The sequence below is a fragment of the Alosa alosa genome, chromosome 8 (genome assembly GCF_017589495.1).
Source record: "Alosa alosa isolate M-15738 ecotype Scorff River chromosome 8, AALO_Geno_1.1, whole genome shotgun sequence".
Classification (NCBI taxonomy): Eukaryota; Metazoa; Chordata; class Actinopteri; order Clupeiformes; family Clupeidae; genus Alosa; species Alosa alosa.
In genome coordinates, this window is record NC_063196.1 from 10,443,391 (window position 1) to 10,465,157 (window position 21,767).

Genomic DNA, 21,767 nt, shown 5'->3' on the forward strand with positions numbered 1-21,767 from the left:
CGGAAGGGTAAGACACAGCTACAAGACTGGCAGAATGTGAAATCTCTGGGTCTCCTCAACCTTGTGTATGATGTCACCCCGCCGGACTTTGTTGATCTGGTCATCACAGACCTGGGCATGATCCCCTGCACCTCCGTACCAGTGGTTCTACGAGTTAAAAATGTGGACCAGTAGACCCAGGCAGCAAGACCAAGCGGCCGATTGTGCTACGCCACTGGCATAAAATAAATATATATAAATATATCTGAAAAGGCACATGCTTTTTTTTAAAAAGGTGCCACTGTTTTTTTTTTTTTTTTTTTTTGATATTGTTGAACATCAAATGGGAATGTGTGTATGCGTGTATGAGAGAGAGATAAAGAGAATGGTGAAAGTCAAAAGGGAATGTGTGTGTGAGTGAGTGAAAGAGAGAGACTAAAGCTAAAGAAAAAAATAGGCAAGTACTTAAACAAGGAAATGGGGAATCTTTAGTATTCTTTACACAATAAAAGGTTGCAAACTTTTGATTATGTACATTTCAACCAATGACATGCATAATCTTAAAGAGCTAACCTCCCAATTCCAGTCAAAACAAAATGTAGAGAAGCACTGCTGTGCCCTTATTTCTTTCTCTTGGAGAAACAAGCCTATGCTGTACATTAAAACAAAATGAAGTATACTGACTTATTGCATATCTTGTCAGTTAAAGTGTATATGTCAGGCTAAAAAACAAAATGTTTTTTAACCTGACATACACTTTAATGTAATTTTATAGCAACGTGTAATACAGTAGTAACAGATGTGTTCCAGTGCATTTGTGAAATCTGTCAGCATATAATTTGGCACTTATGTTTATCTCTAAAACCTTTGTCAATATGATTTTCGTGTTAACATCACTCAAAAGTTAAAGGAACCGTATGTAAAAAATGTATTTTAAATAATCATAAAATTGCCCTGATATGTCACTAGACATAAGTATTTGAAATGAACATGATTTCTTAATATCACTGACAACAGTAGTCTGGCCAGGATATTGTCATTTAAAAAGTGAAGTTGCAGCCCTCAACTGATGTTGATGTTGTCATGTTGTGTTTTGGCCTAATGCGCCACCCTCCACCTATCTACTAATCACAAAGTCAGTAGTGTTTCGTCATCCGGTTGCCAACTCTGCCAGTCAGAGGGGAGGGGAAGGGGATACACCGCTCTACAGTAATTTGAAAGTGATTGTAGTACCCGTTTTGGCCACAATCTTACATACGGTTCCTTTAACATTAAATATGATATCGTTCTTAAAGTGTGAAACCCATCTAGTAGCAAAACAATATCTTGCTGTTTTTTCAAACGTGTGTTCTAAATTCACTGAGATCAGAAAGGTAGTCTACAATTTTGATAAACAAATGGAGCAAAAACATTTTTGCATTTCCCTCCCTTTCAAAACATCATGCTCCTGTCAGTAGCAATACATCTAGCTGAAAATGTGTGTTTTTTTTTTTTTATTTTCAAAAAATGTCATTGTCCTTATTAGCATGTCAGTTTAAAACAATTGTCAGTTCTCTTCAAAATGGCGATATAGAAGCCGTCAGCATGATCTGAGGAGACGTCTGTAGACAGCTGCTTCATGATGAAAACTCTGAAGTCACATGGCTTTGGCCTTTCTCCTCTGGGTAACCCATAACAGAATGGACGTCAGGACGGTAGACCCTCCAAGAATCCCAAATACTTTTGCTGTGGGAAATTCACCCTAAAAATGCACAAAAAGGGGCAAAATTAATTTAAAGGTGCCAGTAAATTATAATTACTGGCACCTTTGAGCCAGTATTTTCATACCTACAAGTTCCCCCTGCACAGTACCATAACAACAAGCCAACCACAACCTTGCACAGATAAGTACTTCATTTATTCAACTAAATATTACACAATTTTGCATTACACAAACTATGTACATTGTACTTGTCAAAATTCTATAGCAGATGTTAAATACAAACCTCTCTCAGGCACTTGTATCCATGGAAATCCTCTGCACAACTACATGCAAAGAAACTTGGTCCATAGGGAGAGCACAGGGAGTTTTGTGGACAGTCCCAGGCTGGATAATGGTCATGAAACATAATTCAAATCATTCATTTCTAGCCTTGTAGCCAGCCCAAATGTTTTATTATAATTGAGTTATGAGTAATAATAGAATAGAATTGAGTCTGGTTAAGTCACACAAACCTTACCTTTAATGTACACAACCAATTATGCTATCAATTAACAAGCAGAGGCAAATTTCAAGAATAAGAGAAAGTAGGTGGTGACTTACACATGTGCCCGGTTTGATTGCAGGCGTTAATTTGTCCCTCACATAGTCTGTATTCACTGTTGACCTCTGTCTTCTCCCATGATGCATTGCCACCAGGACATGTTAGGTTTGAGGGAAGTATTCTACAAAGCAAATTCAAGTCATCATAATGTGAGTAGCCTACTTTCAAATAGGAGTTTAGTGGATTATCTCAATAATCTGATATGACAAGAAAGTATGTTTACTACTTACACATAGGACAGCTGGCTGAAGCCTTGGAACACCAGATCGCTCAGGTTCGAAATTGGGTTGAAAGACAGATCTCTGCTCAAGAGAAACATGTAGAACCAGCCTTATATACAAAAACAAAACTAACGATGGGCATCTTCTGACACTTCCATCTAATCATACTTACATCATTGTCGATGTGGAGGCCTCACTGAGATCTTCCACAACACTTAAATTGCAGTGTGATATATCTAGTCTGAAATAGAAATGTGAACGTATAGGAACATCACAACAATCACTTAAAAAAGAGCAGCCTATCATACAACATGAAACTCCAACAAGACAAAAACATGTCTAGTTGATATAAAATATCTGTTCAATCACAATAAAATAAAATAATAATAGTACACAATAATTGTAGTGAAATGTACAAATCAAAACAAAATAAAACATTTGGTAGATGTAATTGTACATTTTAAAATCTTAAAGCTTAGCCTACCCAGTAATACAGACGGCACCGCTAGTGTTGTCCTTTTGTAAACAGCATCGTCCATTAATCTCACCAGCAGATGATGTGCAAAAATTCCAAACAGCACTACCATTCAACACTGTGCCGTCGCACATGAGACATAGGCCTACCTGAGGAAAAAGTCAGATCACGAATAACATATAAATTGCTCAGTTTGTTTTTGGATATGGACGAGGACAACTCTAAGAAAGACACAACACACAACTTAATAAACAGGCGAAAAATACCAGTGGAAAGAATTACAATGGCCTCATGGAGTTAACATTATTATTATGCATCTATTTACCTGTGATTCAGTGGCGTGACAAACAAGGTTTCCATCAAATAATACAAAAACGACAGCCCCAAATGTCAACAACCGTTCAGCTGTCATCTTCTTCTCATCATGTGACTTTTAAACCGTCACGTGATTACACGCGCATGTGCCTGCGTTCATGGCGGTCCGTCTTGCGCAGTAATTTCGCATACGATACTTCTCTCACCAGTTCATTGACACAAGATGCTTTCAAGTTAATAAGCGTGTTTAGGGTCACAGTAGGCTACCCTTGGCTAAATACAGTCAGACCAATCTGATACATAGATCAGAATGATCATGTTCTTCCAAATGTGTTATATTTTTTAATGCGTTTGACATCTTAGTCTTAATCGACCTGCACATAGCTGCAATACTGCATATTGCTGCGATCATTCATTTTTAATCCTCCAACTGGACTCTCCTTTAGGACCGTATCCAGACTGTGACTGACTGTAAACAGAGTATACTTTTCTTTTCTTTCTTTTTGGAAAAGAACAAGCAAATGCATCCTAGACGAAGGGTTAATCAGAAAAAAACAAAACAGGAATATCATCTCTGGGCTCCCTTTCTCACTCTCACACAGACTCGCATAGCCAGAATAAGTTGGCAAATTCAAACAAATAAAATGAATAAAACCCCAATGTGTTCACATTCACTGTCAAAACACGTTAGGGCGACTTGAAAGCGTAGCGGATTCTGCTCATAAGCCAGTTAGACAGCTAGACTTGCATGTCAAATATTTTCAGTTTAGACAATTAATGTTTCCATCCCCTTATTTTATTAATAATAAAGAGTCTAGCCCTAGACATAATATGCTGTAGCCTACGTCCTACTTTCATGTTAATGTTACAAGTTAACTGAGTGCTCTTGAGTGAACTGCATGAATATGTGGTCTGTGGGAAATACCATCATTAACTGGGGGGGGGAGGGGGTTCGACAATATTCCCCCCAGGATTTTCCCATTACTTCGTCATAAGTATTGAAATATTGTATTTCAGTGGTATAAATTATAGAGGTAAAATGCATTAATATTGGCTGTAAATTACCTATGACTCAGGTTTTCAAGCATAATATGTAAAATGCTGGGAATCCTCCCCTTTGACGAAATGGTCAATACCAGGGACTGTTGCAATGCTTTTAGTGCGAGATACATCCTGAATATATTACATTGTCCCGTGTCACACGTAGGGGAAACACCGCTGGAGCTCTAACACATTTATTTTATGCTGGACCTTTACTCTGTCGCTCGACTTCAAAATGGTTAACCTTGAAGGGTAGGAAACCTCAAAGAGTTACCAACAATCCTGTGATTTTTAACCTTGCATGCTGGTCGTGTTGTCGTCTGAAACGAGATTGCAAACCAAAGTAGCCTAGCGTTACTCATATTCATGCAGAGTATTTGAAAAAGTTGTTTTTCCCCCCTTGTAATTTTACTGGGATGCACCCCGATGAAAACAGTCTTGGTTCTTTAAATATCGTCGCTAGAATGTCGATACCTTTGCCAGTTTAGATGTAGAGATTCGACGAACAGGACAGAAATGCCAACAATGAAGGTGGAATCACCTATCACTACAATCGCAACATGGCTGCTGCAGAGACGGCAAAGTAAGAAAAGTTTAGCCCCTGGCGTATGAGTTTTAATTTAATTTCTGAACTTTAACTGAAGAGACTTTCTGATTTTGACAACTTGACTCATTGGAACAAGGAAACTGTGGATTATCTCCAGCAAGTGAGAGCGATTGAGCCCGCCGTCTTCTGTTATTTTTCCTCTCACGAATCAAGCAACTTTTTGCATTCTTGGTTCTCTGGTGCCTTCTCGCCAAATTGTTGGGGAATCTACGTTAAAAGCCAAAATGCATTTTTCCATTCCTGAGACGGAGGTCCGTTCCGGTGAAAATGGATCCACGTATGTGGTAAGTACGTGCTGTTGCCCGTGTTGTTGTTTTTTTTTCAGTGGCCAGGTAGCACCTATACCTCTGGGTTATGGAATTCGCCAGTAGGCAATTATGAAAGGGACAGTGGATTTGTAGAAGACCGTTATTGTAGGCCTACCGGTAGTCTGCAATAAACATTTAAACTATGACCACTAGATGGTCTGGTGATAGCCTAATGCTTCTTCCTCAAATTATGCAGGACCCTGGTGGCAAAAAATGCGCCAGAGTTTTTGGGCAAATGTTACGTATATTGTACGTATAAATGCCCAGTTCTGAGGTTAATGGCCATCAGAGATTCAATTGAGTAGTGTTTAAACATATACAGTGGGCCTTATGGGTTGTTGTTTTTTCCCTTTTCTGTAGCTGTAGGGATGGCCACTTCCTCCAACTGCGACAGTTTACTTTTTAATTGTCATAGTGTGTGTGCTATGTCACATACATTATTGTCATTTGTATAGTTTCCTCAGGCATGTAATATGCCAGTTGTGTTTCACTATTAACACTTGCTCCTCTGGCTTGGCATGTTGTTTTGAATTGCGCAATGGTATGGCAGTAGAGCGCATTGCACTGAAGAGCATCAGAATGCGTCCTTCTGAACCCCATATGACATTGTTCCCTTTGTCACTACTTTTACTCTTTTGTTTTGAGTCAGTCTTTAGTTTATACAGTTGATCACAAACGGGTGGACTATGAAAGTCTATAGGCTCAAGTAGGCTGCTTTATATTCTGTAATAAAGAAGAGATAAAACGTTAGGCTACCTTACAGTTGCTCACTCGTTTAGCTGATCTGACTCCTGCATTTCGACAGCTCACTGAAGCTAGGCCTACACCTACAAGAACAACTCAACCAGCCTTTAGTAGCCTCTTTAACTAATGTCTTAAGTCAGAGATGATTCAGAAATTTGCCATGTTGTTGATTTTGTCAGTAGGCCTAGATCACTGACAGTTATGTGTGAACATTTTTTGTCTATCAATTAAATTATGATCCCTGCCCTGTATACTTTGAACCTGTGAATGATATTACCAGCAGTGAGTAAGACATAAGATTTCACACTCATCCTCTGATAGACTTGCACCATGAGCTACACTACTGTAGGGACTTGCTTCTCTCAGGTACTTGTCTTAAGAGTGCCTTTGTCACACAGAACACACTCGTTGAATTTATTTGTTATTTTAAAGGCTATTTGAGTCTTTCTGATGGCATCATGCAATTAATCTTAATTTAAAGGTCTCCTCTGCAGTTTAGTTGGAATGTTATTCCTCATTCCTCCGAGGATAAAAGAGTATACTGATTGAATAAATACAAAATAGAATTGTAAATGTAGGCCTAATCCCTGAAAGCCTGTGTTCTGTCAAGTAACTAGGTAACAGTTTTGCCATCTTCAAAACAAGTTAGGCCTAACCTTGTTATGTTGGTCACTTAATTTGAGCGTTGTCTAGAGAGGTGTTGGGGCTTGTGTGGGGTGGAAGCATGCCATTTCTTTCCTACAATTGCAGTCCAATTGGCTGTTAGCTGTTTAGATGAAATGGAGATGGAGACTTATTTCAAATCAAGCAACAGCTCCTGTATGGGATTTTGCCAGTGTTATACCGCTAGCTGTCACAGACCATGTCTGATGTTTGAACAAGGATCAAGTCAAGTAGCCTGAAGAATTGTTCAGATCTTTGTTTTATCACATATCCCATGTCCTTTAGGCCTATATGATTTCTAAAAAGGTCACCATATTTTATCTTTCTTTGTGAATAGCTCAATACAGTGCAGTGCTTTGAACAATTTGCTTTAAAACATGCACTGCTGTACCTAACTGTATGCCAGTCAGTTACAAGTGTTCCCCAGAGGTATTATGCTCTGTGTGTAGAAGCTCTCATTTCAGACAAGTGTTTTTGTGTCCATGTGACATTCAGCAGCCTCAGAAGTCGGTTCATTCTGGATCAGGAAGGATTTTTCTCTGGTGTACCTTGGAACCGTCCCTTCCACAAAAATATGCATACTTTGCAAAGAGTCTCTACATGCAGGAAAAAGGGGGAGGAAACACAAGGGGGACTGCACTTTTTAGTGGCACGCTTCCTGTGTTGATAGAATCTCTTGTTTTACGATGGCTCACAGTTCCTGTTGGCCAGGAAGAATGGCTCTGTTGCCCACTCTTTGTAGGCTATGATACTATAGACACAGTGAAAAGAGGGCCAGATAGAGTTTGCTTTGTTTCCTTCACACCAGAAAAAAATGAAAGAAAAACGTGAGCTTCCGTGTCTGTCATATACAAGGAGGACGACATGAATATAAAAATCCTTATGCAGCCTTTGCGATTAGCTAATTGCATTAGTTCAAGTTGCGATTTTGATTGTACAGCTGTAGTATGTGGGATGTCACACTGGCTAGCAACACCATGGGATGTCACACTGGCTAGCAACACCATGGGATGTCACACTAGCTAGCAACACCATGGGATGGCACTGGCTAGCAACACCATTTGGAATGGCACACTGGCTAGCAACACCATTTGGGATGTCACACTGGCTAGCAACACCATGGGATGGCACTAGGGCTGGGACAACGCCTCGACGTAATCGATGACGTCGACGCAAAAAATACGTAGACGCAAAATATGCGCGTCGATTCATTAAGCATAATGTGTGCCGCTAAATATTTTGAATTTTACACCTTCAGTGTTTCCCATACGTTGACTAATCTGTGGCTGGGGGCCACGAAATCATTGAGCTGTGCTTTTCACGCACGCAGCTTTTCCTTGCCCCGGCCACTCTCTCTTATAATGAGCCTGCTGCTCCTCCTCTGCATGTGCTTTTAACAAAATATTCACGATTGTTAAAGGATTGTTGTTGCAACATAGAAGCATTGCATAGAACACGGTGGGCTAAATTGCTATTAAATCCGCTTAGCATCGTGACCATGCTGCGCAAATGTGTTCAAAATTGCTGCATTAAAGTTAACTCTGCTAAGGTCTCATCACAACATAGTAGCCTACATTGAGGAGATCAAACTAAGTTAAGTTATGCAATCAAGCAGTATCTCAAAGCTAACATTAGAATACTGTTCGGATGTTAAGTTTAGCATGCTTACTTACATCTGCTTGTCAATTTCGTTACTCATGAAGGGCTCATTTTATTGACTCTGAATGTTTGCAAAATCCCAATGTAAATGGAAAAGTGTTTTCCAAGACTCAAAAGTGCTTGTCCCAAGGAGAAGTAGGCTACGAACCGTTATTTGAACTAACTACGTTATGAATTGCATTCACACATCAGCAGCGTTTTAGGTGTTAATGTTAATTGCAGGAATTCCCTCTGCTACCTCTGACTAAGAATACATTACTTTGCACTTGTATAGTCTTTTATTTTGGAATCTTAAGAGCAATAAACATATATTCCAATGTTAAGGAATTCATGTTTTTTTTCATTCAGATATGTAAATCAACATGTATAAGTTGCTATTAGTCAATTAATGGGGAGATAATCGATAATCGAATCGGACTGAAAAAATGAATCGTTAGATTAATCGATGCATCGAAAAAATAATCGCTAGATTAATCGTTTAAAAAAATAATCGTTTATCCCAGCGCTAGATGGCACACTAGCTAGCAACACCATTTGAGATGGCACACTGGCTAGCAACACCATTTGGGATGGCACACTGGCTAGCAACACCATGGGATGGCACACTGGCTAGCAACGGGAAACGAAGGAGTGCGCGCACATCACAAGAGTGCAGGTGCTGGACCAAAAAAGTAACTGAGAAGAAATAATAAATGTATTATTTCTTCACACTGGGTAGCAACACCGTTTGGGATGGCACACTGGCTAGCAACATCATTTGGGATGGCACACCGGTTGGCAGAAGTACCTGTACCATAAGTCTCTATGTAGCCTACAGATGGCCAGGAACAAAAACATCTGGTAAATGTTTCCAGGTTTCTTCACTCATGATGAGACTTGGACCAGGTGAAGCAATGATTGTGGTTGTGAATGTAATGAAATGATGTAACCTTTTACTATGTGCTCAGGATGAAATATTGAGTTCTTGTGCTAGTAGTTAAGGGGCCATTCAAGTGAAGGCCATATTTATGTTCTTCATGCATCTGAAAAACCAAAAACAAACCTACACCATACTATAGACACATCAAAGTAAGTTGACATAATCATGTCTATTATCTTCAAAAACATCTTTGTGTCCCTTTTAAATTGATGCCGTGGGTGGCAGATGTGCCTGTGTGTTAAGAATTGACCAATTTTCTCTTAAAAGCAGTGCTCAAGCTGTTAAATATTAACAAAACAGTCACTCACTGGTGCCATCAAATAGAGCATATTCTGTGTCCTGTGTCAAATTGTACTTTATTGCGGCACAGTTCACCAGGGCATTACGTGAGCGATTTGTGCCCATCATGGACTATTGTAGACCGTTTCACTTAAGCAGCAGTTTTCTGGCCATTCCCTGGGTTAATGACTTCCACACAGTGCTGCCCTTTATTGATTGCAAGGGCAGTTTGGTCTGTCTGCTCAATTCTCCCCCTGTTTGCCAGGACTGTCAGTTTGTCCATGACTCAGCCTGCTTGAGAGTGTCAGAGCACCTGAATCATCAGGAAGGCTCTGTTTTCACCACAGACATACCCTTGGTGTCAGTAAATAGTAGCCTGCATTTCCTGACCCCAACCCCCCCCCACCCAACCCCCCAAAATAAACTGCTGGTGCGTTAGTGTGGGAGGGACAGGAAGCTATCTCTGTTGAGATAGCACTTCTTATCTGGTTCATGCTTTGAGATCTCTCTCTTGACCACTTTTGGGTATGTGGGAAGTTCATGAAGTCTAGGATCACTTGGACTGGCAACGCTGCGTTAGATGCTCTGCTTTATTAAAAAAAACCTTGTGTTGTGGTGTCTCAGCCTTGCTACATGTTGTTCAGTGTCCTTACTTCTATATTAAGTGTACCGGTTGTTAGGTCAGGTGTTCTCTATGAAATGTAAACATTGTAGGTGAATAAGAGTTTGTCAGCTGTTGGAGCATACTGTTGTCCACTGTCTGATGCCCTACATCATATTGGATTTTTCAAATGCTCTTATCACACAGTATGATCACACATCATACTGTGACTGTAGCAGCTCTTAGGGGAAAACAAGAGATGCTGAGTTCCCCCTCTTTGAGCAGATGGGGGTGAGGGATTCAGCACGATATGAGTGGCGAGACTCATTTTCCCCCTCTGTGATGTTGAAATGGTGCCTCAGATCCCCTGGCTAAATCATCTTTTTTTGTATGGGGTCATTCCATGTGAAAACAGTCAATATCGGGGTATCGTGTACATAGTTTTGCTGAAAAGCGGTGCAAATTTGCCTTATGTTACCAAACGAGGGAATCTGAAGTTTCAGGTCAATATTTCAAACGGTTTGCCCGTGGCGTCCATTTGAATTTCGGGTGCCACGGCCCTAATTGACACATTGGAATTTCACATTTCATACTTTGCCATTTTTGGAATCCCATAACGTCTGTTCTAATAGTGGTAGAAGGCTGGAAACTGGTGTGGTAGTTCATTGTAGTACTACACAATTCTGGAGGCAGAATCAACATTCCTTACTGTTTGGGTGAGGGGTGGGTCACCAAAGTCCTAAAAAATGTTGACGGCATGTGTGATTTTTCACTTTTTGGATGGCCGTAGCACCACAATTAATGATCATATTTATTCTAAACAGGATTATTTGTTATATGTGGGAACCTTGCTTCCTTCCCCTTCTACCACTATTAGAACAGACGTTATGGGCTTCCAAAAATGGCAAAGGATGAAAGGATGACCTGAAACTTCAGATTCCCTCGTTTGGTTACATAAGGCATATATTCGCCGCTTTTCAGCAAATTCTGAGAGGTGTCATGTACATGGGTGGCTGAGTTGGTGTTGAATGACCCTATGCTGTTTAACCTCTGTGTCCAGGGAAAGAAAATAACAATTTTAACCTTGACCTTTTCATGTGCAGTGTGAGAGATTTGAGAAGGGTTTAGTTCACTCTTCCTTCCTCCTTTTCTGACCGAGTATGAAACAGTTAGATGCTGACACTAACCAAAAAAAAAGAGAAAAACTGCTTTCTTCAGCATAATCCTTCAGGCATTCACCGTGTGGCAATGATGTTTGGTTGCATAGAGACGCATATTGTCAGATAGCAGTGATATCTGAGGGGAAGGCCTATAGCCTATGGTATACAAGGATACAAGGAAGTTTATTGTCACATGCATATAGCTACTGAAAGTAAGAAATGCAGTGAAATTATTTCTGGTGTTAACCTATTTGTGCAGTATATAGGTGCATTCAAACAGAGGCAAGCTATTGTGGCGAATTTGTAAATTTGAAATGTTTGCAAAAACATTCAAATTGTTCACTTTAAACTGTACGGCAGAAATGGCAGTTGCCAGCACTTATTTGCTGGCAACTTATTCACTATTTGCCAAAATTCAGCCCACCTCTGGCTCTTCTGGGTTTTTGTATATCCGTCTAGATTAACAGGAAGCCGCCTGATGTCTCTAGTTTGTTGTGGGCAAAACTAATGGTCCTTTGGGATTGTCTGTTTAGCTCCCTTCCCCAGCATCTGCACAGGGCAGCAAGTTCAAGTCAGCTGAGTGTGCACCATGACTGATTCATAATCGTCAGTGTCAACACATCTGTGTTTGTCAATATTTTTTAACAACATCAGCTGTTTTTTATGACATTCCAGTAAATTTCCAGTTTGTCACATGAAGACTGTTAGAAGAAGAGTGCTTGGAAATGTCCTTATTGTTCCTTTGCGTTAGGCCTGTTTTTGTGTCATCTCTGTTTCTTGAGAAATGCCATCCCTTTGCTGTGAATTGGTATTCCTCTAGTACTGTCCAAGGCCTGTTGGAGATTGTGAGTTTCTCTCTGCTCATCTCTTGGTTCCCTGTCGATGAGTTCCGATTCCGACCATCAGAGCTGAGCCTGGGGGTAGGGGTTGGAGCGTTTTGAAGTGATCTCAGACCATGCAAAGCCCTGCTCCCTGACTGTCTGACTAGCTGACCGTGGCCACTTCTCTTGTGCACACTAACTCTCACTTGTATGAGTCAGGAATGACGTTGACAAATGGGATGAATTGGGATGAATGGGAGGCAATTATACATCTCCCCCTAACACATTTGTGTTTTTTTTTTTTTTCTCTCTTTCTCTCTCCTTCTCCCCTGCTGTCTTTCTCTTTCTCTCTCTCTCACCCCCTCCTCTCTCTTTTGCTGTTCATCTTCTCTCTGTCACCCTCCCCCTTTCTTCATTTCTTTCCTTATAGGCCTACAACATCCATGTCAATGGTGTCCTTCACTGTAGAGTTCGCTACAGCCAGCTCCTGGGCCTTCATGAGCAAGTAAGTAAGCACAAAAGACACTTCAGTTTGGCTATTGGAGGTTTTTGGTTTCAACATGTGAATACCTTCTGCTTGTAAGAACCGGTCTACACCAAGAGCACAACTCCAGCATTCCGTTTGCGGAACGTGAAAAAAAAAATAGAATGTGCTCACCGCTATCATATCGTCTGTTGTAGCCAGTGCCATTGTTTATAGTGAAAGCTAATTGTTGCAGCATATGCTCTGCAAACTGAACGCTTTACTTGCCTAGTCCAGTCTCCCCACCTTTCATAAGCAGCAACGGTGGTAGCAAGGCAATGTAGGCTTGAACGGTCTAACTGGGAACGTGTATCGTGACTCTAGTAGACATCAGCATAGGCAGGTGGAGATGGTCAGATGTGCGTTGAGGGGTGCAGGGGTTTTCCCTGGCGGTGGGTGGAATGCATTGGTGGTAGATAAAGGGATTTGACTGGCTCAGATGAGGAGTGTGTTTTCTAATTGCAGGTGATGGTTGTGCATTCCAACCTAAAATCAGTAGGTGCGAGGTAGAGAAATGTTTGGGATGAATCCAGACGCAAAATCCAGACGCAAATACAGGTTTCGGGTTTTATTGTCTGTCTCTGTCTTTTGTTTTTTATCTGTCTGGCTCTTTGCATTCAGATAGCCTAGATATCTTTGGTACGTGGTTGGTAGATAAGATTTTTCCGGGGACACCTGTTTCCACAAAGTAATGACGTCAGTAGTCTTGATTGTCATTAGTGAACTTGTAGTTGCAGTTTTTCATTCATTGGATACGTTGATTAAAAACTTTTGAAGACATAGTTGCTGCTCAGCCAGTCACCTCTTTGAGTAGGAAGAGTAGGAATACACCTGCCCTGAGGACAGGCGGAATCTCCCTGGCGGCATGGTTGTACGCTGAATAAATGATAAGAAGTAGCCTGAGCTTCAGAGATTCTGTCTTCAAGGCTGTTCATCCCACACCGCCAGTCACTGTTGCTAGGTAACAAGAGCCCCTTCGACCCCAGTTGGATCGAACACACACACGGGTTTCAGTAGTAGAAGGAAGGAGCCTAAAGCCCTGAGATCCTCCTCAATCTTCCTGCAAACCACTTTCCATGGGCAAATTGGAAATGCTAATAAGGCTCGCATAAATATGGGTCCTTGTCACGTTCAACAAATGTTGCAAGCAGCACAAATTTCCCAGTCCCCCTCCCATGTGGCTGCTTAAATGGGCCTCTGGTGAGGGTTGAGTTATGGTTGCCAGGTTGGCAGGCTGGATTCATATTCCCCCTCATGTGCCTGTTCTGTTAGGCCAACATCATCCCATTTTGCTTCTGTTTAGTTTCTGTCAGCCTCAGTTTCTATTGGTGTGTGTTTAGTTTGTAGTTTGTGTTGGTGAAATAAACTACAGTGCGCAGAAACATTTAAGGGACAGAGATTTTGTGAGCGCATCAGCAAGGCTATATGAAACTGTATGGTCTTTTGGGTTACTCTGTGTCATCTTGGCCTGACTATGTACATGGACTATCATTCACTAGTTCATTCAGACCTGTTTCTCAATGAATTGGCGAATGCAAACTGGGGGAATCTGGGGCAGCTATGTTTTGAACTGCAGTTGAGTCTGTGTTGGCTTATAGTAATCTAAATGTAATGGGATAATAATTTCCGTTATTGCTGCTGGAAGGAAGCTAGTTTCCAGTATCTCTAAACTAATCATGAATTCCCTTATTGTGAATAAATAATTATCCTTTTACTTGTACCTCAAGGAAGCCCACTGGAGCACTCTTTAACATTAATTAAGGAGATAAACAGCTTTTCAAAACTCTGGGGACATTTAGAAATGTCCTTGTTTTCTGTGAAAACATATTTATTTTAGAAATGAAAAGATTTAGTCTGGAATAATGTTTTTTCTATTTTTTTTTTCTTCCCACCAGATTAAGAAGGAGTATGGGAACAACGTGGTCCCGGCCTTCCCTCCCAAGAAGATCTTCACCCTGACGCCCGCGGAGGTGGAACAGAGGAGGGAACAGCTGGAGAAGTACATGCAGGCCGGTAAGCACCCAGAGTCCTCTCTTTCTCTCTCTCTCTTTACTTCTGTAGAGCGAAGGTCAAAGTTCAACCTCAAAAGGTGGGCTTCTCCACTGTTGCAGCACTTTTACGGAACTCCTTTGATCCTAGCTGCCCCCAAGAAGAACAGGGTCCTTACATGACACCACTGGGTGTGTTCAACCCAATAGTTGTGAAGGAACAGTATAAATCCTGTGTTTGTAGCCTAGGCTGTCAGCATACCTGTATCCATTGCTTCCTGTAGCCTAAAGTCCATGCCGAAGTCGAACTCATGCCTTTTCTCGTTTCCACGGAGACCAAACGTGAAGTTTATGTCCAAATTAACAATGATTCTGCATTGAGAACTGAATGTGAACGTGCAAAGAGCGAAATTTTCAGAGAGGATCATTTAGGAAGCCAATGAGTTACATTTCAAAATGTCATGTTCAATTTCAATTTGACTGATTCAGTTCCAATCTGATGAATTCAATTTCAGCATACTATTCAAATTCAGTTTCTTAATACAATTGCTCAAATTCGGCAATTCTAATGCAAATACAACATAATTTGGTTTGAGGTGACACAAGTTTTGCTCCATAATCTACACCCTGGTGCTGGTGCCTGGGCGATTGATTTCATGCTCTGGGGTTGGAGGAGGCAGCTGACGGGGTAATTTTTGAGGGTTGGAGGGAGCAGTTTAAGTGGGAGTCATTTTTTGGGTTGGAGGGAGCAGTTTAGGTGGGTGTAATTTTCGTGGTTGGAAGGAGGAATTTAGGTGGGGGTCATTTTTGAGGGTTGGAGGGAGCCGTTTAGATGGGGTTAATTTTTGGGGTTAGAGGAGGCAGCTGAGGTGGGGGACATTTTTGCTGACACACCTGGTTTTATGAACCCTCCCAGGCCTTGCGGCTCTACTCCGCTCCACTCCTCCTTTGTCCTGTCCCGCCTGCTCTGGCTCTCTAGTTAAATTATGACCAAATGGACACTGTTGCCAAGCTATTCAGCAGTAACAATGCCAGAGGTGACCTAACACACGCAGACAAGTGTTGCGCACACACACACACACACTCACACTCTCTTGCATACTGTACATGTGCACACACTCGCACTCACAAACACACACAAAGCAAGAAGAAAAGTAAATGGGGTAGGTAGCCCCGTGAAGCATTTGTTCTAATCCACTGGACTTTTGGCCCGTTGCGCCAAACAAGCTAAGCCTTGTTGAGCGTGTTTGCTCATAGTCTGGGAGCAACACAGGCTGTTCTCAGCTGGCCCAGCCTCGCATAGTTACATCATAGTTTTTACACAGTTACGGAAAACAAACCACCATACAAACGCACACGCATTCACTCATGCACACACACACACACACACACACACACACACAGACTTACCACACTCACACACCCACACACCCACACACACACACACACACACACACACACACACACATACAAACACACACAGACTCCTGTCAGCATACGGGACACACACACACACACACACACACACACACAGGCTGCTCTCTGAGTGAATAAGTTCATTTTGTGCACATTTGCGGTGTGGTGGCGTGGGCCGTTGGGGTCACCATCTGTGAGCGCGGCATAGCAGGGGCACGCCTGGAACGAGCGTGAAAATAAACACTGGACACCCTCCACAAGCGCCCCCCTCCCTGTTTACTTTCCACAGACGACATTTAGAGTGGACACACTTCAAGGGTTAAGGAGACCACAAAACATAAACAAGAAAAATAAAAAAAATATTTTGCCTAACATTTTTTCAACTACCCTACCTTTTAAAAGTATTTTCATTGCAGGTCAGTTCTCAGTTGGAATGTTGGCTGTCCATGTTGAAAACTGGCCTCATTGCCTTTTTTCTGTCCCTGTGTTAGTAATAATTAACAGGGTCAACAGCTGGACAGTTGCTGACTAGTTAGTTTCTTGCTGTTAAAAGGAACTTTAAAAATGTTTTCTCTCTGTCAATCATTCAATAGCTCACTCTACTAGCTTCTTATAAAAGTAAAATGATGGCAACCCACTTCATATTTTACATATGATGGCAATGTATTGGCTTGAAAAAATAATGTTCATAATTGTTACCTTTATTTCACCTAAACAATGGACTGGAAAAGATGAGATCATATGGTTCCATTGTGCTGCTTATACTGTATACACTCCCTTCATGACATCATGGTGTAGGGTTGACTTCATTAAACCAATGCAAGCCACTGGCATCTTGAACTCATTTAGTATGACTTCTGATGACTTGCATACAACTGTTATGTGTTTGTATACATTTTTGACATTTGCCTAACACCTTTCCTCGCCCTATCAGTGAGACAAGACCCTATGCTAGGAACCAGCGAGATGTTCAACAGCTTCCTGAGGAAAGCCCAGCAGGTAAGAGAGCACACCTGGGCAAGGGGTTGTCTGAGTGTTGAATATGTAACGTTGGCCTTAAATGGGCCATATGTTTTGTCCAATGGGTTTTGTTCAATTTTGTCCATAGCATCTCTTATCTCTTAGTAGTCTTCCTTAGGGATGTATAGGATAGCTATTAAGTGTTTACCAATACTCTGCATGCCTAGAATATACCTAAAAAGCGTAGGGTACACACTGCCTTAGCAGGCAGTCTCCTGTCTCCTCTGGCTGTCTGTCTTTGGCTTTTGATTTGACTGCAAAGCCAAAGCAATCTCTGTTTACCATTGCTCTGGGTTGTGCCTGTTTTTGCTGTTTACGGTATTTCGTAATCCATTGTGTGTGTGTGTGTGTGTGTGTGTGTGTGTGTGTGTGTGTGTGTGTGTGTGCCATCTGAATAGGCAGTTGAACAGCCAATTTAAATATTTCTTGATGAAGTATTCATTCTTGGCTGGGACAGCTCCACAACAATTTTCCAGTGAAGGTCACAAGTCAATTTTGGAACTGCATTCTCATGTCAAAGAATTAAATCCCAATTTCATTCTCATTCTCTGTGACCTTTTTCTTTGCAATCTGTTATTTGCCAGTCAGCAGAGCTATTGAAGGGAATTCATAAGTGATCCCCAAATGAATGACCCGTCTGAATTGGGCGTTGCCGTGTATTGACTATGTGATCCATCAATGCAGCTCTGCTTTCTTAGGTAGAACAGTGATAAATCTGGCCATTCCAAAGGTCTTGGCAAGGTTTTAAGTGCTATTAATACAAGCTAGTGCCACTGCAAGCATTTTCAATCTAAGCTGGATATGTTTTCTATTTCCTCATGAATTTAACTCCCATATATCAAACCAGAACTGTTTTAATGGGCCGTAAAAAGATTTAGGCATTTTAGTGCTGTTGTACAGATTTTTTTATTTAATAGATTTGAAGATGATAAATGCATCTTTTCCCCTAAAACAGATAGTTCTACAGGAAAACACTACAATATCTTAATGCATGTTGCAATCTCAGGAGTTAAGATAGACCCTCTCTTGTTTGCAAATATTTTCACATTCTTGTCCAAACAGTAGGCATGGTCATTGCCTTGCTTCGTTCAAAGTCAAAGATCACTTTTGGCCAGTGTCCTTAAGGTCATTAATGCTAGTATATAGTCGTACACTGAAACACACCAAAAAAAACAACAACATCCCTTCTCCAGTAATGGCTATCTTGAAAGGCCCTCCCCCTAAGGCCTTGCAACATGCAACTAAGTGTCTGTTCTGCAAATGGTTTTGATAGGTTAGTCCTTGTATTGCTTTGCTAGGTTAGATTTTTTTCTTAAAGCAACGTTGGTGTAATCGCTAAGGTACTTTCCTCTAAGTATTTAGGGAGATATTCCTGATATGTGACAGCTATCAATATAAAACAAACATGTTATGAATCAAATCGGTGTCTTTACCTTTAGGCGGGGATCACATTGGCAAGCGGCAGGTTTCATATTGTTTTCTAAGGTTCGGCAGCGGAACGGTGGCAACGCTGGCCTAACGCTAGTGTTGAACAAGCTGTGCGTTGAACTTGGTTCAACTTTCAAAGCGCAACGCCAGCGTATTCAATTGACAAACCGTTTGTGTTGCTTAGGAACGAGATAAAACTTATTATGGTCTGAGCGTTGCGTTACGTTTGCCGCTTGCCGCTGGCTAATGTGATCCTTGCCTTAACCCTGAAAGACCACCACAACACTCAATCAGTGAGGTGGACCCTCATAACATTGTACACAATCTGGCCATGCTCTAAAAGTGCTCTATATAGTGATTAATGGTATTGATTTCCAGTGTTTGTTGAACAGCTACTATTCAGAGACTTAGATTTGTGTTTATTTATCAGAAGCTTTTGTACGACCTCTGATTTGGCAATAGTGTACTTATATGAATTGTGAGCACTCGGCTATGACTTGAGTGCTTTGTCCTTTGCGCGGAGCCGGTATTACACTCTCATACGGTGCCTCTGGCTGCAGTGATGTTTACCCTGTGCGCTAGTTTGTTTATGGTTATTTCTATGGTGACGCATGTAATGTTGTGCTCAGGGTGGCTGATGTGGGTGTTAGGATGTGTGTTCTCTTGTACAACTGCAGGGCTTGTGTTGGTGTATCGGTGCTCAAACGCAATTGTTGTAGCCTAAATGAATCCAGCTACTGCTGTTACTGCAACTGTATGTTTGTGGTAAGGTTTTAGGAGCTTAACTGATGGTGCTGCTGTGCCTGTACGTCCATGTACACTTCACACACTGCACGCACAAGTATGCAACATGCGGTCACACACACCTGGGTGCACACAGCACAATGCACGTACACACATATTTTCACACTCACACTCACACTGCGCAGTAGCTGTCTCATTATGCAGTCTGAGTCTGTCTGCACTATGTCCCCCCTCCTCCTCTCTCTTCTCCTCTGCTCCCCTCTCTTCACTGGTTTCTCTGCTGCAGCAGTAGAGCAATGCACTCTGGGTTATCAGATCAGGCTTGCCTTGTCATTTCATCATCGCCACAGAGATTTATGGCCACGGCAGCGTGCCTCCCACAACCCTCTCAACGTCCCCAACACCCCAAGCCAATAGGGGTGCTGGAGGAAGATGGATCTGCAAAGTGCTCAGGAAAAGACTTAAGGAGTCTCATGAGTGTGCTTGGAATACGCACACACACACACACACACAGGCCCGCAACCCCCTGGAAAGCAGACTATTGTAAATGGCATAACTCCCTGCTGTGTAAGCTTGACTTGATTGAAAGGCAAAAAATAGAAGTAGAAATAGGAGTTCTGTAGCCACTTACTGAAAATGTTATGAACCCAAGCAGAACATTTAACAATTAGCAGAACAATGACTCATGGTACAATGTGTGCCCTGAATGTTCAATGTTCCGGTTCCATGTGTTCCGATTGGATGATCACGCTATTTGCCTACTGATGATTAAAGTTCTCAAGAAAAATAAGTCGCCCAATATCAAAGGGAACATGCCAGATCAACAACACTCAGGAACACTGGCCAGCAACATTGCTCAGAAAGGTGCCTTGTGCTTTGTCAGCTTTGTAAGACACATACACATCACAGTCAAAGTTGTTCCAATGTTTTACCAAAAATAGGCAAACTCATACGTGTGGATGAGTTAGTAAACGTGAGTGAGTGAGTGGGTTTGTATTAGAGAGGGAATGTATTGTGTGTCGAGGGAGTAGGTCTGCATATGGACCATAGGATCATGTCCACTCCATACCAATTTTTGGGATTACAAAATTGTCCCTACCAATATTTTAGCAAACTCATTCGTATTATTTTTGTTGTGAAGTCCTATTCATTCAAAGCGTCCTCATAAAGTGTAGCCTACATCTTCAGGGCAACCAGTTTATGTCCCTACCAAAGCTGAGACCAAACATGCGCCCCTGGTGTGTATGAGCACACGTTACTCATCTTGCACTAGATCATCTTCCTGAATCTCAATATTCTGATCAGAACCAGTCAGAGGCTGCATTCATTGTTTTGCACTTGATTTGAAAAGTATTGATTTAACCAAAATATTTGGCAGTATTTTTCAACTACAAAAATACCCACCTATAAAGTATTTTGATACAAAATACGCAGCCATTTTCTTTAAAAACATGTATCATAAATACTGCTCCTCCCTGTTCATATTTTCCCCCATTTTAACTGTACTACTGATAAATGCTTTGGTAATAAATATACAGAAATGACAAAATGCTTATTTTGGGGAGTGTGGTAGGCTGGGCTAGCAGGCGATGGGCAGGAAAGTTTGGATCACATTTTAATTGTAATGGTGCTTTTTTTTTTTTTTTTTTTTTTTTAAATCATATTTCATACTATAGAAATCTACATTTTAAGAACTATTTAACCCCCTATGTGGATAGGCTGCCTGATAAATCAGTTTTGCAGCTTGCAGTTTTGACCTATCCCTCTTGTCAATTGCGGGTGCAATCTATTGGAGCGTCACTGACCAAGCCCAAGGTTTATTTATGGTGCTGATAGTGCTAGATTATGGCCTGTGCTAGCAACTGGTGGGCACAACACTGCAACACCTGATTATCCACATCATTGCAGCAGCTTTAAAAAAGGTTGAAAAAACTAGGCAAGCTAAATAAATTGAAGTGATGGGTGAACAGGTAGATGGTCGATTTGTTGATGCAACGCGTTGGCGCTGCTACTCAGTGTGTCCAAAACTTATCTAGGTAGTTTGATGTTGTATTGCCTACAGTAAGAGCTAGATCCATATCACATTAGCTCTTGCTTGTCTGTCTCTGTCTGTCTGTCTGTTTGTCTTGCTTGTCTGTTTGTCTGACTCCGTCTTTATTGCCTTTCCCTCAGGAAACGCAGCAGATCCCCACAGAGGAGGTGCAGCTGGAGGTGCACCTGTCCAACGGTCAGAAAGTGCGAGTCAACATCCTCACATCGGACCAGACGGAGGACGTTCTGGAGGTACTGTATGTCTTCTTGGGATACTGTGATTGGGGGGGGGGTCCCCTCAGTGTATTCCCACAAGGCACTACCCCCCCCCCTCTTTTTCTCTCTCTCTCTCTCTCTCTCTCTCTCTCTCTCTCTCTCTCTCTCTCTCTCTCTCTCTCTCTCTCTCTCTCTCTCTCTCTCTCTCTCTCTCTCTCTCTCTCTCTCTCTCTGCTCTCTCAAGGCTCTCTCTCTCTCGATCTCCCTCTCCCTCTCTCTCTCTCTCTCTCTCTCGCGCTCTCTCTC

The 21,767-nt window shown here is 41.6% G+C and overlaps 3 protein-coding genes across 3 annotated transcripts in view; 2 read left to right on the top strand and 1 right to left on the bottom strand.

Moving 5' to 3' along the window:
* eif2b4 (eukaryotic translation initiation factor 2B, subunit 4 delta) overlaps window positions 1–251 on the top strand; it is a 10,130-nt gene extending 9,879 nt beyond the window's left edge. Inside the window, exon 13 of the mRNA XM_048251090.1 lies at window positions 1–251. This exon is cut by the window's left edge and continues 26 nt beyond it. Within this exon, the coding sequence (XP_048107047.1) occupies window positions 1–174 (174 nt within the window). The 3' untranslated portion in view covers window positions 175–251.
* A 1,224-nt stretch (window positions 252–1,475) lies between these two features.
* On the bottom strand, window positions 1,476–3,421 carry atraid (all-trans retinoic acid-induced differentiation factor). The gene is made up of 7 exons (XM_048251091.1): window positions 3,304–3,421; window positions 2,988–3,127; window positions 2,676–2,744; window positions 2,513–2,584; window positions 2,282–2,403; window positions 1,965–2,065; window positions 1,476–1,720 (listed from the first exon to the last, which is right to left on the bottom strand). The coding sequence occupies exons 1-7, from the start codon at window positions 3,388–3,390 to the stop codon at window positions 1,616–1,618; spliced, it is 696 nt and encodes a 231-aa protein (XP_048107048.1). The 5' UTR covers window positions 3,391–3,421; the 3' UTR covers window positions 1,476–1,615.
* Window positions 3,422–4,480: 1,059 nt separating this feature from the next.
* The window catches only part of snx17 (sorting nexin 17), a 41,963-nt gene continuing 24,676 nt past the window's right edge, over window positions 4,481–21,767 (top strand). Inside the window, exons 1-5 of the mRNA XM_048250286.1 lie at window positions 4,481–5,225; window positions 12,526–12,600; window positions 14,514–14,631; window positions 16,957–17,021; window positions 21,387–21,497. Coding sequence (XP_048106243.1) covers window positions 5,166–5,225; window positions 12,526–12,600; window positions 14,514–14,631; window positions 16,957–17,021; window positions 21,387–21,497 — 429 coding nt within the window. The 5' untranslated portion in view covers window positions 4,481–5,165. The remainder of the gene's footprint in view (window positions 5,226–12,525; window positions 12,601–14,513; window positions 14,632–16,956; window positions 17,022–21,386; window positions 21,498–21,767) is intronic.

What these genes read in the sequence shown, in the direction of transcription:
- atraid (XM_048251091.1), bottom strand. Translation starts at nt 3,390, where the DNA reads ATGACAGCTGAACGGTTGTTGACATTTGGGGCTGTCGTTTTTGTATTA. An exon ending in GGTGCCGTCTGTATTACTGG is followed by an intron (nt 2,745 to 2,987) that starts GTAGGCTAAGCT and finishes TTTCTATTTCAG; the next exon opens with ACTAGATATATCACACTGCA. An exon ending in GCCTCCACATCGACAATGAT is followed by an intron (nt 2,585 to 2,675) that starts GTAAGTATGATT and finishes TCTCTTGAGCAG; the next exon opens with AGATCTGTCTTTCAACCCAA.